This window comes from Triticum aestivum, chromosome 1A, assembly GCF_018294505.1.
Source record: "Triticum aestivum cultivar Chinese Spring chromosome 1A, IWGSC CS RefSeq v2.1, whole genome shotgun sequence".
Classification (NCBI taxonomy): Eukaryota; Viridiplantae; Streptophyta; class Magnoliopsida; order Poales; family Poaceae; genus Triticum; species Triticum aestivum.
The window spans coordinates 505,760,480-505,774,356 of record NC_057794.1 but is presented as its reverse complement, the minus strand read 5'-3'; the positions used below and the strand labels follow the sequence as shown (position 1 = coordinate 505,774,356).

At 43.0% G+C, this 13,877-nt stretch overlaps 1 protein-coding gene and 1 long non-coding RNA gene across 6 annotated transcripts; both read left to right on the top strand.

The window, feature by feature from the left end:
• The first annotated feature begins 1,593 nt into the window (after positions 1-1,593).
• LOC123060889 (SOSS complex subunit B homolog) lies at positions 1,594-6,648 on the top strand. 4 transcript variants are annotated; one of them, XM_044483769.1, is made up of 7 exons: positions 1,594-1,762; positions 3,681-4,660; positions 4,906-5,062; positions 5,208-5,258; positions 5,751-5,882; positions 5,973-6,124; positions 6,206-6,648. In XM_044483769.1, exons 1-2 carry the CDS (start codon positions 1,595-1,597, stop codon positions 4,137-4,139), a joined length of 627 nt encoding a protein of 208 aa, XP_044339704.1. In that variant the 5' UTR covers position 1,594; the 3' UTR covers positions 4,140-4,660; positions 4,906-5,062; positions 5,208-5,258; positions 5,751-5,882; positions 5,973-6,124; positions 6,206-6,648. The 4 variants fall into 4 exon arrangements, with proteins under 4 accessions (XP_044339704.1, XP_044339690.1, XP_044339698.1 ...); XM_044483755.1 differs by having other exon boundaries at positions 3,681-4,808; positions 4,889-5,062; XM_044483763.1 differs by having other exon boundaries at positions 3,681-4,905; positions 5,000-5,062.
• Positions 6,649-7,130: 482 nt separating this feature from the next.
• Positions 7,131-12,753, top strand: LOC123060881 (uncharacterized). Of its 2 annotated transcripts, none has more exons than XR_006428211.1 (2): positions 7,131-7,768; positions 7,840-12,753. It is a non-coding gene; the product is annotated as an uncharacterized lncRNA (long non-coding RNA). The 2 variants fall into 2 exon arrangements; XR_006428210.1 differs by having other exon boundaries at positions 7,833-12,753.
• The last annotated feature ends 1,124 nt before the right edge of the window (positions 12,754-13,877 follow it).

The window sequence follows — 13,877 nt, the reverse complement described above, 5'->3', positions numbered from 1 at the left end:
ATTCATTGTTTGAACAGTATTAGAAAAACCAGTTAGATCGTTGTTAGGCCTTTGCATATTTTCCATGCATATCCTCAAAATCAATGACATTTTTTTTGCCTTCCACTGGCTATCCATGTCAAAATCTTCAACATCTTAGCATGATAGGCTTGCACGATCTTCGTCGCATTGGGATCCAAGTCATCCATCTTCAAGGTAAACATATTGGCATCGTCCGAGTTGGCTGTGAGCTCAACTCTCTTCTCTTTGAGCTTGGTATTTTTCTCAATCACCACCATGAACTTGTCAAACCTCTTGGCCTTCTTTTCCTCCTTCACGTCATGGCACTTCACACATGCTTTCTCTTTCTTTTCCATGATGACTTCAAATCTTTTTGTCATCTTGGCAGTCGCTCCTTCCCGCTTCTCTTTCTCCTCCTTCCTCCTCTAGTTCCTTTTGACCTTGTTGGCTGGCTCAAGCCCTTTTGTTGGGGCAGACGGATCAACATCTTTGGCTTACGAGATGGTGACTAATCGGGGCGGCGCAACTGCTAATTCCCTGCCCCTCTGTTTTTGTGGCGGTGCGTGTGGCCGAGTTGACCTTATAGGCGGCCGTAGTCAATGGGTCCTCCGGCTCTGGCGGCACGACAGTTATCTCCATCAGCTACTCCGTCGGCTCCATCGTGGCGTCAGAAGATGAAAAGGGCAGGAACTTGGTTAGAGGGTGGCGACGCTCGGAGCGGAGATGGTGGGAAATTACGGGCTTTTTCATGCCAAAACATTGCGGAATGGTCAAAATGTGCGGGCTCAGCCTTTGTTTTGGCTGGGTCTGGGGTGTTGGATGCCTACGTGGCAGAGGTCTGAACGTCCGCAAACCTCCCCTAGCTTTCTAACCAGTTTGTGGGATTGCGGACGCCCAAATGAGCCCGCGGACATTTGAGGCATGACATAGGATGGCAAAAATCATCCACACACCCTGGTCCGGACGTTTTAGGGGCGAGTTGGAGTTACCTTGACACCCTCTGTGTGCGGAAATGATATAGATCGCTCATTGTGAGTGTTAAGATAACAATTTCAGATAATTTTCATGTTTTAAAATGTTTTGAACCTAAAAAATTGTGAGAATGTTCATAAATTTAAAAAATGCTTTACATTTTTTTAAAATTTATTTGGAAATTATAAAAATTGTTCTGGATTTAAATTCACTATTTGAAAAGTTGATAGTTTTTAAATCCTGATGCATATTACGAATTTGCAAACCTTTTATTTTCAAATCCAATAATTTTTTTCAAGTGGGTGATTTTTTTTTTTGAATTGGTGAACATTTTTCAAATCGATGAACAAATTTTGCATTCGCAATATTTTTTGAATTTGTCAATTTTTTGAACTCATGATCATTTTTGAGTTCGTGAATACTTTTTGTAATCTGCAAATTTTTTTTGAATTCATGAACATTTTTTGCATTTGATTTTTGAATCACGAACATTATTTTGAATTTCGCATTATTTTAATTAGAAAACCGACATAGGTAACAAAAATCGACCTAGGAAAAAACCATGTGTGAAAAAAAACTGCGCTCATGGGCCGGCCTATTATTGCGAGGCTGTGAGAGAGCAATGCGCTGCGGGCGACGCGATCACAGGCCAGGCCTAGCCCGCAGATGTGAATCGCAGGCAAGCTCCAGGGTCCACGCGAGGCGCTACCGAGGGAGGAAACAGGGAAGCGAAGGCGGCGGCGCGGGCGACGAGCGGAGACGACGACTGCCGGCTGCCGCCTTCTCTCCGGTAAGATCTGCATCTCCTCTACCTTCTTCTCTGGTGATGGAGCCCTCAGCCTGGCTGGCCCCTTCCTCCGCCCCGGCACCGGCACCTCCCTCCGCCTCTCCCCTCCTCCGCCCCGGCCCCTGTTGTCCGGAGCCTTCCTTGCAGTCTTTGGCCAGAGCCCAGAGATGCTGCTTTTGCCACTGGGGTGGGGTGACCTATCTCCTCACTGGATTTAACACCAACTGTTTAATACTGTTGCAGTTAGTATCTGGTTCTGAAGAACATCACACGGATTATATAGTAAACAGATGTGGGATAGGGTATCCTAGGTCTGCCGCTGACAGTTCTTCATTAGCTTTTGATTAGAAACCGAGGCATGGATTGCATAGAAGGCGCAGGGTTGAAGCTGCTTGCAACTAAAGCCAGAACGGCACTTGATTCAGTATCGCATATCGAACATATTTGGTCAGCCATATTGTGGAGCTTAGTGTTACACATACAGAAATAATAAGTGGTTGCAGCCTGTCATTATTTGCTGCTGTGTGATTGTTCAGATTATATATAGTTCTTTCAGAGAGAATTTCAGATTATGTGTTACTGAGTGTTTGTAGGCTAGAGTTGCACTCAAAGGTGCTGCTTCATTTCACATGTTTCACCGGAGAATACCGTTTAGGCTTTTACCTTTATGTTTTGATGCTTGGTTTAATTAAATATTCAAGTCTATATCCCCATGAGAACATTAGCACCAACATTACACACTAGCACCCACCAAGAATGCAATGTTTCTTTCTGTTGCATACTACAGGAACTAGAAGGAGCTTCCACCTTTGTATTAGGCTGACTGAATTTGGCATCTAGCTGAGAACAGAATGTCGGCTGCACCATTCTAATTATTGCTAAACTGTTCTGCCATGTCTAAGGAATATTATCTTCTGATAATTAATTAATCATGTTCTGCTAATACCTATCCTCTCACTCACTGTATTCATCTGTTCTGTAATTTTCAAACAGGGTTTCTAGCAATCTTTGAGGTGCATTTATTAGGCAGTGCATCATGTTGTCTTTTTATAGAGTTACAGACATGTCCTACTCCTTTCAATGACATTGATTCATCTGTTCAAATTCGATTAGAAATTTACAACACATTTGTACTTCTATTATTAACACAAAATTACCCTGGTTAGAATTGTTCTACCAGGAAAAGAAAAAATAAATAGAATTTGATTGTCTGGGTAAGGTGCTTTAATTGCCTGCTGCAAGATAGTTCTATTGGGTATGGTAGATCATTAAAATTGGTTTTACAATTTTGGAAGCATGATTTTCAAGTTCCCGTTTTTCTTTCCAAGTCCAGCGGCTGTTGTAGAAGTTGACTGAGCTACCTTTAGTCTGTGCACTTGATCTACAAAACTAAGTAGGTGAGTTGGTATTGGTGGATGAAATTGCGTAGGGATGGAGCAGGGGGAGGAGTCGTGTCTCGGGCTAGAGTATGGGGTGTAAGGGTGATGTGGTTCGTCTGACGGACCCAACAAGGTCGGACAAAATGAGTACCGATCCTGCTGCAATCAACATGATTGGATCGCACCAAGCCAAACATAAGGCGGAGCAGAGGCCCCGGTGGGGAGAAATGGCGAAGAGCGAGGGTTAACTCAGGCGGCGGTATAAAGGCAAGCCCGCGTCATCACGATAACGCAAAAGGGGCAAGATCGCCGCACTTTTCGTCTTCTCCTCTTTCTCATGCATTTGGTTCTATTGCCTGGACGCTGGTCTAGAGATTTTCCTCGGACGACCACAAGGTGTTCGTTCAATTGCCCGGTACAGGCTGAACGCTGCTTCGTCATGAACACTGAGCATGGACTAGATGCAGCGAGGTCGTACTTTTGTGATGCAAGTGTAGCTAGTTCATGCGCACTTACTTTGGTTATCAACAAATCTGTTGCAGGCCGAAGTAACCATAGGTGGCGGGAGGATGGAGGTGAAGCTCAAGGACCTCGTCCCGGCAGCGACCAACACAGTGAACACGACGTTCATCGTGGTCGACAAGGTGCCCCGCCCGGCCCACGCAAACGCGCACGGCAGGGAGGAGACATGCCCGTCACTAGTGGCTGACGAGACGGCGGCGGTGCATTTCCTTCTGTGGGGCACCGAGTGCGATGCCTTCGAGCCTGGGGACATCGTGCGGCTCACGAGTGGCATCTTCTCGTACCATAGGGGCAACAACCTGTTCTTGCGCGCCGGCAAGCGAGGACGAGTGGAGAAGGTGGGCGAGTTCACCATGATGTTCGTCGAGACGCCCAACATGAGCGAGGTGAGGTGGGGGCCCGATCCAGGCGACCCAAGGAAGATGGTGCAGGAGGCTGTCGTGTCGCCCTACTCCCAAGTCTTCAATCCGCTGCACTGATGCCTATCATTTCAGGCTTCCAGCTCATTGTTGCTCCAAGTCTCATCAAATCTTATGCAATACTAACCGTGGTAGTAAATTATGCAATACTAACCACTTGCTGAGTTTTGTATGCTTTCTCCTTAAAATATCACTGGGTCATCGTTCTAATGCCTTGAGATGTTTCTCATGTAAATGGAGCTCATAGAAGATTTAGCAAGCCAAAAGTATATCCCAAGCTGTGTTGATGTGAACAACAGTGTAACTTTTTCCCTGAAATGTTCAAAATACAACTGAAGTTGCGGGCATGAGTTTAATTATATGTTTTTTCTTGAGGAAACATTTTAATTTTATGTTACCTAGATAATTTTTTGTGTTTTATGAAATTGCTCAACTGTTGGTCTCATAATTTGATCACATAATGGTTGAAACACTGAAATGCACTGAAATTCTGATGGTTTTTGATTTCTGCTTTTCCTTCTTGGCAGAGTTCAGGTTCTTGAAAAGGCTTATTCTTGTCCATGGACGATACTCACACAACCGTACTGCCTTCCTTTCGCAGTATTCGTTCTACAAGTCATTGTTAATTTGCTTTATTGTACTCTCGTTAATTTGCTTTATTCAGATACTCTTACGTCACAAACAAAATCACAGGTCCATAATTCACCTTCAGAATCACAGATCTTATATGTAATATCTTTCTCATATTTCATTCAAGCATACTGGATACTAGCTGCTCTTGCCAGCATTCTCATATTGCATACATGCAGTTTTTCTTTTGTTTCAGGTATTGCCGAACCAGTTTATTCAATTCAGTTAGTTTGGTGGCTTATAATGTCTTCTACGCAAGCATTCATGTTCTAACTACTGCTCTGGACAAGGATTTATCTGAAAAAGACAGTGGCACAGAACCCAGAAATTTCACTTTACTGCCAGTCTGGAAGGTAGATTATATCTCCTTTCATTTGTTGTTGACAGCATCCATATGTTCTATATGTTCTGTTAGTAACTTGGTATATGCAATAAATTATCTGTAATTTTTTGGAATCAAGTTTGTGTTACCTTCACTAATATGTGCATATTTTGCAGGCTTTTAATCCAAGTACTTTTCCTGGTTGGTTTGGTCGATCATTATATGATGTGAGTACATTTTTGGCGCACCATGTGATGCTTCTAGTCTGCAAATGACAGTTGCAAAAAATATGAAATAATTTTCATGCATTTCACTAGAATTATGAGTTCTTAAACTCAGTAAGTGATTACTGTCAACTTGTATTGAAAAAAAAATCTATGAACTACATTATTTACTTGTTATTTACTCATGTTCCTTCACTCGTACGAAATGTGGGTACATTGTATTTTCAGTGAATGGTCCTCTGTTATCTACACATTATTAGCGACTAATGGATGGTGCTCTGAAAGCTAGTAATAGCGGGCATTCTTGCGGTGGATTGAAGTTAATTCACGAACTACAATTTTTCATAATTCCTTGGTTTTTGCTGCTGTTACGCGGATGGGTTTGGTGTGGGTTGTGGTGAGGGGGCAAGGGAAGTCTGAACCCACCAATTTGTAATAGTGCACAAATTTTTGACGTGGCTGATGAGAGCTTCTTCTTTTCTTGGTTGGTTTCAGGCAATCTTTGTTTTCTTAATCACCATTAATGCTTATGCCAATGAAAAAAGTGAGATGGAGGTGTTGTCAATGGTTGCTCTCTCAGGAAGTATTTGGTTGCAGGCGTCTGTCTGTTGTGACATTAGAGATGAAGTGAGAAAGAAAAGAACTTGAATCATAATGCTTATAACAGCTTATGCATTGTAGATTATATTTGTTCTAACGCATCTTTCCATTTTGCAGTCCTTTCACTTTTCTGCAGTTTCTGGCAATATGGGGAACCTTTGCTGCTTTCTAGTACATCAGAAATTTCTGTATCAATGCTACCAACTGCTGGGATGTGCACTATCATGTACAGCCTTTGTAGACAGCCGTCATACTGGATAACGACGCTGGTAAGTATTGCTATCATGTTGTTTTGCTTGGTTTATCATTCCAAATACGTTTCTCACGACGGCATGATATCAATGTTTCAGCTAATCAGTGGAGTTGGCATGGGTCCTGTAATAGCTCTGAAATATTATCATTCTTCAGAAGGCCGAGCAATCACGCGGGCCTATGTACACCCTGGTAAATCTGGAATCTCAACTGAGATCAGAGAACGATAATTCGACCAGCTACATGTCGACCGACGACTGGCGACGGTCAAGAATAAGAGCTCAGTTTATGAGCCCCTGCTGTCTGATTCTCCTATGGCATCCAGGAGATGAGGAGATCACTAGCATTGTCATCATTTGACATCTTTCAGCCAGCTCAGTCAAGGGTTCCTGCTGCTTATCCCAGAAATATTAAAACCAGTTAACCTTTGCGTGTCATTGTAGTAGCACAGGTTATACCCTCAACAAAGAAAAAAAATGGAAATAGAAGTTGGTATGAGTGGGTGCAAAGCAAACAAATATAAAAGGGTCACGCTTGTGCATGTGAAGTGAAGTCTGAAGATAAGGAGTTTGAGACGTGCACCTGCAAAAACTTATATTTGCATTGTTGCAGGTGATGATAAAACGATGAAAACCGTATTTTATACCGTACCTCTTTGTTCGTGGCAGCTAGACGAAAGCTGAAATACAATCTCGAAATAACTTGCGAGAGCGACGATCACGCGATCTTGACCCTGAATGAAAAATTAAAATAAAATAACTTGCGAGCACACTGAACGCGTAAACGCGGCAGCTGATTCCGCGGACCACGTCTAGGACCGGGGCAGCAATCCCCCACCGGCCACCGCACCGCCTGTTCCACGTTCCTCATCCACGCGTTCGTCGTGGCTCGCGGTCCCTCGCGGACGCGCGGTCAGCGACCAACGGCATCGCATCACATCACATGGCCTGCCGCGACTCCCGAGCAGCCTAGAAATTTCCCCACGCCCCAAAGCCCAAACCCCCAACCCGAGACGGACGCGCGTCGCGTGGCTTTGCCGTTGCCGACCTACCGCCCGCCCGCCCGCCCACCCGAACCAGACCCGGCCCGGCCCGGATCCAGCCCGACCCCACCAGCTCAACTCCCTTTTGATTTCCAGCGCCCAGCGCGGCGAGGCCGTGTCCGGTTGGCGCCAGGCCTCCCCCACCGCCTCCGCGGCGGCTATAAAAGGCGCCCAGGCGCACCCTCTCCTCCCCGCGCTCCGGCCCCGTCTCTCGTCCGACCTTTCTCGTTGGTGACGGGCCGCGCCTCCTCGCGTTTGAGCGACTGTTTCCTTCCCCCTTCTTGCCCTCGTCTCGATTCCTTTCCAATCGCGTCTGATTTGATTTCACTCGCCCTCGCCGTCGCCCTCGCCGTCGCCGTCACCGTTGCCTTGCTGTGCTCGCAGGGTATTCGAATCCGGCCCGTCTCCTCTGCCTCCGTGCGAGCCCGGGAAGCGATCGATCGAGGATCCATTCATCTATCTGGTTTGCGAATCTGTCTCAGGAACTCTTTTCTGTGTGTCCACTTCTGTTTGCAGGCGTGGATCCTGTGTTCCTGGATCCGCGCGCGTTGGTTGCAGGATCGTCGTGCCCTGTTTTTGGAATTGGAGCTCTGATTGCGGAGCCGAAGGCCGACGCAAGGTCAGTTTCCCGTGCTCGTTCCTATCGGTTCCTTGATTACGTCACCTGCGTTCGTCCGTGATAGATTCCAGATTTCAAATCAAATGGATATGGCCCGTGTCGTCTTCTGGTCCATTATTCCGCCAAATCATTCGTTAGTACGAGGTGGATTAATTCGAGGCCCTCATGGATTTGGTGGAGGTTTGATTCCTGCTCATGGTTGTTTTCATTGATTCGTTGGTTCCGGTTCAGCGGTTATTTTTTCTGATGATGTGGTCAGCTCTTCTCGGGTGATGAAGCTTAGGATTTCTCTTACCAACCTGAACCTGCCATCTGCGTTTGCATTTATAAATACTAAATCCCTCAAAATTTTAGTTTCTTGGTCTGCATATATACTAGTCAACGGCAATTCTGATCTGAATTCGTTGCTTCTCCAGAAATTATAAATTGGATTACACGGCAAAGCGGGAGCCGGGAGCAACATCTGCGTTTGGATGATTAATTACCCCCTCCATTTAATTCCTTCATCTACACGGTTCAATCTTAGTCGGTTCTGATTTAGATTTGTTGATGGTTGTCCAGAAATTGGGATTATACGGCTTACCGGGAGCGACTTGTCATTCTTCCTCACCTGTGTCTGGATGATCATTCTCTCTCTGTTTATTTCCTTTCCTCCACAGTTCAATTAGTCTGCACACAATTCTGATTTGGATTTGTTGCTCGTACTCCAGAAAATTGGAATTATACAGCTTAGCGAGTGGTCCTCTTTTCCCTCGGCATGGCGGTTCCTTTTCTGTGGCTCAACAGTATTTCTTACTCAAGATTATTATTAGAAAACACCAGACAAGTTTCCTCTGCCTTAGTTTGTCAATTCTTAGCTCTTGCAGACATCGTCTTGGAAGGGATATAATTGGAACCGGTGCTGTCTACCTGACCTTCCCAGACAAGACTTTTCTTATAACTTTTAAAAGTATCTTGCTCGTTGCAGGTTTGAGGAATGCAAAGTCCAATCATTACTTAGATAATCTTTAAGATCTTCTCACTAGGCAATATTTTAAATTCAGATTTATCTGGGAAGGTGCAAGAATGGAGCTTCAAACTTGGCAAATCCTACAATAAAAAAGAGACTCCTCCATTTTAACTTTGCCTCTTATTTTTATATCACGTAGCTACTTGTTCATGCCTTTGATTTAGGCTTTTTTGCTTCTCCCCCCCTGTGATTGCAGATTTATTTTAGCCCAGAGCGTGCTGGTAGCGAGTCGAAATCTATTAAAATCATTTGGTTTGCAATCTATCTCTATATGGGTCGATTTGTTCTCTGTACTCTTATCCTGTAGGAAGTTTGGGCCTATGGGCAAATCTCTGTACAATGAGTCAGGTCAGTGTTGTATCAACGGTTTGTTTGGTTTATTTGTTTGCCTCCCTCCACACATTGGTTGCAGGACTGGATCTGGAATGTGGAGATCCCTGTGGTGTTGTATGTCGAAGGGGATTGAGGCAGGTCAGATTTGAATCGTGCGGTCATGTGGTTGTAGCAGCTGATCGTTTGGTGTGTGTTTGTGCTCCTTTGCTTGCAGCAGGAGGGTAGTAGTTCTGCACAGATGAATCATAGGGTGGAGATTTGGTCTCTGTTCATCATTTTGATTGATTGGATTATGAAGCTTTGGATCTCTTACCAACCTGAACTTCGGATCTGCGTTTGGATAATAAATTCCGCCCCGGTTCAATTTATTTGGTTTGCAAAATACAATTTAGTCCTTGGCAGTTCTGATCTGTATTCGTTTGTGGTTTTCCAGAGATGGGGTTAATTGGTGGAGATTTGGTTTCTGTTCATCATTTTGATTGATTGGATTGGAACCTGGAACTTGCGATCTGCGTTTGGTTAATGAATTCTGTCCAGATTCAATTTATTTGGTTTGCACAGTACAATTAGTCCTTGGCAGTTCTGATCTGTATTTGTTTGTGGTTTTCCAGAAATTGGGCTTAATAAGGTTTAGCAGGAGCAACCTATCTTCTTGTTGATCTGTGTTTGGATGATTCTGAACCCCTCTATTTAATTGCTTCTCCACAATTCAATTTTAGTCCCTGACAATTCTGATTTGGATCTGTTGCTGGTTGTCCAGAAATTGGGATTATATGGCTTAGCGGGAGTGACCTATCTTCTTGCTGACCTGCGTTTGGATGATCATTACTCTCTGCTTAATTTCTTCTCCACAGCTCAATTAGTTATCCGACAATTCTGATTTAGATTTGTTGCTGGTTCTCCAGAAATTGGACATATATGGCTTAGCGGGTGAACCTATGTTTCCTCAGCATGGCGGTTCTTTCTGTGGCCCAAACATATCTGACCTTTTGTCCTCCCTTGATTATTGAACTTCCTAGAGATTACTTTCTTTGCCTTAGTTGGTAATTCTTAGCTCCTGCAGATGCTGGCCTGGAAGCGAAATAATTGGAACCAGTGTTGTCTATCTGACCTTCGCGGCCGAGACAGGCTTACTTACACTTTACCTCTTAACCTTAACATTTGATGCATGCTTTAGCTGAGCCTAGTTTTCCTGTTAACTTATAGAAAGGTATCTTCCTCGTCGCAGGTCGTAGTTGATGAACTCAAGTCCAACCTGGTGCTGAGTTGAATCTGTTTGCAGTTCTTCTAAATCTACTATTTTCTCAAGTCATCATAACTTAGACAACCTTTAAAATTATCTTACCAGGAAATATTTTGAATACAGATCTGCAAAGGTTCAACAATGGAGATTCAAACTAATGGAACATCCTACAATGAAAAGACTATATTTAACCCACCTCTTATTTTTTGTTTCACGTAGCTACTTGTTTATGCCTTTAATTTAGGTTTTTCCTTCTACCCTCCCTTTGGTTGCAGATTAAGCCCAAACCATGCTGGTAGTGAGTCGGAATCTGTTAAAATCGTTTGGTTTGCGATCTCTCTCTATCTCTCTCTGGATCGATTTGTTTTTTGTACTCTTGATCCCCGTGCTGGTCTTCTGCGCGTATCAGTTGCAGGATATATTTAGGGAGTCTGGGCCTATGTGCAGGATATATTTGGATATGTTGGTGGTTCTCCAGAAATTGGAATTATATGGCTTAGCGGGAGCGACGCATCTTGCTGCTCTACGTTTGGATAATTATCACTCCCTCTGTTTTACTCTTTTCGTCTCCACTGTTCTGTTTTGGTTTCCCACAATTCTGATTTAAACTATTTCTTGGTGGCTCCAGAAATTGGAATAATATGGATTAGAAGGCGGTCCTATTTTGCCTCGGCATGGCAGTTCCTTCTGTGGCTAAAACTTTTTCAACCTTTTTTACTCTATAATTGAACTCTCTAGACATTAGGTTTTCATTGCCTTAGTACTTATCAGCTCTTGCAGATACTGACTTGGAAATGATATAACTGCAGTTTGGAACCGGCGTTGTTGTCCTCCATCATCCATACCTGACTCTAGACAGGCTTTACTTGTTCCCACTCATCGTTTCATCCATGCTTTAGCTATTTATAAGCAGCATTTCCCCTAACATTTCTTTATAGAAACGGTCTCTTGCTCGCTGCAGGTTGTAGTTGACAAACTCCTGTCCAGCCTGATGATGAATCCGTCTACTGATCTTCGAAATCCACAGTGTCGTTTCAATTCATTGCAACTTACATAACCTATAAATTATCTTACTAGACAATATTTTAAATACAGATTCATATGCAGCACGAATATATAGGATGATCCAGAGCTTTCAACTAATGGCACATCCTACAACCGAAAAAGACTCTTACCTTCCTTTTTTTAATTTCATTTAGTTACTTGGCCATCTCTCTGATATAGGTTTTTGCCCCTGCCCTTCCTATGGTTGCAGATTTTTCTTTAGCCCAGGCCATGTGGGCAATGACTAAACTCTTGATCCCTGTGTTTTATTGGTATTCTGCGTGTGTGGGTTGGCAATATATAATTGTTATTAGGAGTTTGGGCCCAAACCTTTGCTCTGTACATGGAGTCAGGTCAGTGTCTCGTAGACGGTCTGTTTGTTTCATTTGTTATCGCCGCCTCTACAATTTGGCTTGCAGGACTGGATCTTGATCTGGTCGGGAAGTAAAGCTCCATGTGGGTTGTGAACGTATGGTGAAGGGGACTCGAGGCAGGTCAGTTTCCCATGTTTCGTCACATTGGTTTACTGGATTCCTCATCTGTGCTTGGTGACGTCAGATTTGAGTGGCTATACATTCTTCGATTTATGTTCGTCTGATGGCTGTTTGGGATCTTCGTTCGGAATCTTCTTCAACCACAAAAACTTGCACCTGGACTTCATGCCTGTTTCAACTGATTTACCAGATTTCACTATGGTCTGACTTTCCTTGAAGAAACTTTAAGTATGCTGATTATATTTGGGCCGTTCATTGATTTGCATTGTTGGAGGTTTTATTGCAAGATTGTAGAGTTGGATAGTCAGTTAGCGCGGGGACTTGGTGAAGCAAATGGACTCCCTTGATGGTTTTGACTTCTGATTAGTGATCCTGAAGCATGATGGTTTTTGTGGTAGTTTTCAGTTTGAACTTGCATTCAGTGGCCTCATATCTTTGGTGCAGCTTGGAGCTGGTAGTGTGCACATCTGATTCTTTCAACTGTCCTGAATCATCTTACTTCGTTTCTGCTGTGCCACCTTACTGGTTACGGTATCTTCTTCAACTTGCATGTGGTTTGGATGGAATATGATCTCATCTTTTGCTCGAATCAAGAAAATGCTAGAAGTCTCAAACAAGGGTCCAGAATGGAAATATCAGTTCGTACTCAGTTTGTGTAGCAGATTATCAAAGTTTGATTTGGCTATTAATTACCGGGTTACCATACTGTTTCAGGAAGTTTGGTTTTGATATTTGGCTGCTTGTATCTTTCAACTTGCAAATTTATCACCTAATAGGAAGTAAAGATCGCATGTACATGAGCTCTAAATGCAGTAAAAATGTTAAGCATATTATATGAATATATGAATTGGTTATACTTGGATTTGTCGGTCTACTATTCTACATACTCTTGTCCATGCATTCTTTAGTTTGCACATAATTTATAACTGAAAGATCCCACCCTCGCATTTGTGTTGGTTTAACAGTAGTGGCCTCCTGTAGTTTGGTAATATTGATGACTTGATATTTGGCTATTAAATATGTTAGGAGTATAAAACAATGGAGAGTTGAAGGTTCTGAACAAATATTTTGCCCTGAACACTCGTTGGTATGGAGTTGATTTTCAGAAGTGATGTTATTCTCATTGGTGCTTCTCCTGTGAGATCTGGAAATCTTCAATGCATCTTCTCGGTTTGCTGGGGAACGTCCTACGTTAAATTGACAAATAGCAAAACAGTCTGGCTAATTTGATGATTCTTAAACACTCTGGCAAATTTGATGATGAATCCCGCTGATTACTTTCAACATACGGCAGTTTGTTTCCTACTTCATTCATCCTGGATTTAAAGACACAAAGCGCTCACACATCTCTACGGTCTTCCAATGGCTCATTTGATCTCTTTACAGCAAGCTGCTAATTTGATCTGGATTATGGAATCTTCCATTACATATATTCTTATTAAATATATAATTTCATAGCGTTTACACATCTGACAGTCCTCTAATGGCTAATTTGACCTTCTTTTCGGCCGAACTGCTAATTTGATATGGATTATGGAATCTTCAATTACGTAAATCTATAATTTCATGGCGTTCACACATCTGACAGTCCTCTAATGGCTAATTGACCTTCTTTTCTGGTGAACTGCTAATTTGATCTGGATTCTGAATCTTGAACCACATATTCTCTTTAATTGGCAACTAGCAAAAGTACTAATTTGATGATTCCTGTCGAGACAAACCCATTCTGTTTCATACTACATAATAAATCCTATATAGGTTTCAAAGACACGTAAGTATCTGTTCACACATCTTATGGGTCCTCTGACCCTGTCTGTATAAACTACGAAAGCTTTCTCAATGCAAAGATTTGAATCTCGCTCATCCCACTAGATAAATTAGTTACTGCCATTCAGGTTTTGGAATTTATGGCATTCTTTGTTTGCGCCGCATGTCAGTTTTATGATGTTGTGAAAACGTTGTGTGAATATTTATTGCCAATCGTGT

Coding starts and splice junctions, on each gene's coding strand:
- LOC123060889 (XM_044483769.1), top strand. CDS start 1,595: ATGCGCTGCGGGCGACGCGATCACAGGCCAGGCCTAGCCCGCAGATGT. Junction 1,763..3,680: donor CGGCTGCCGCCTTCTCTCCG/GTAAGATCTGCA, acceptor AATCTGTTGCAG/GCCGAAGTAACCATAGGTGG.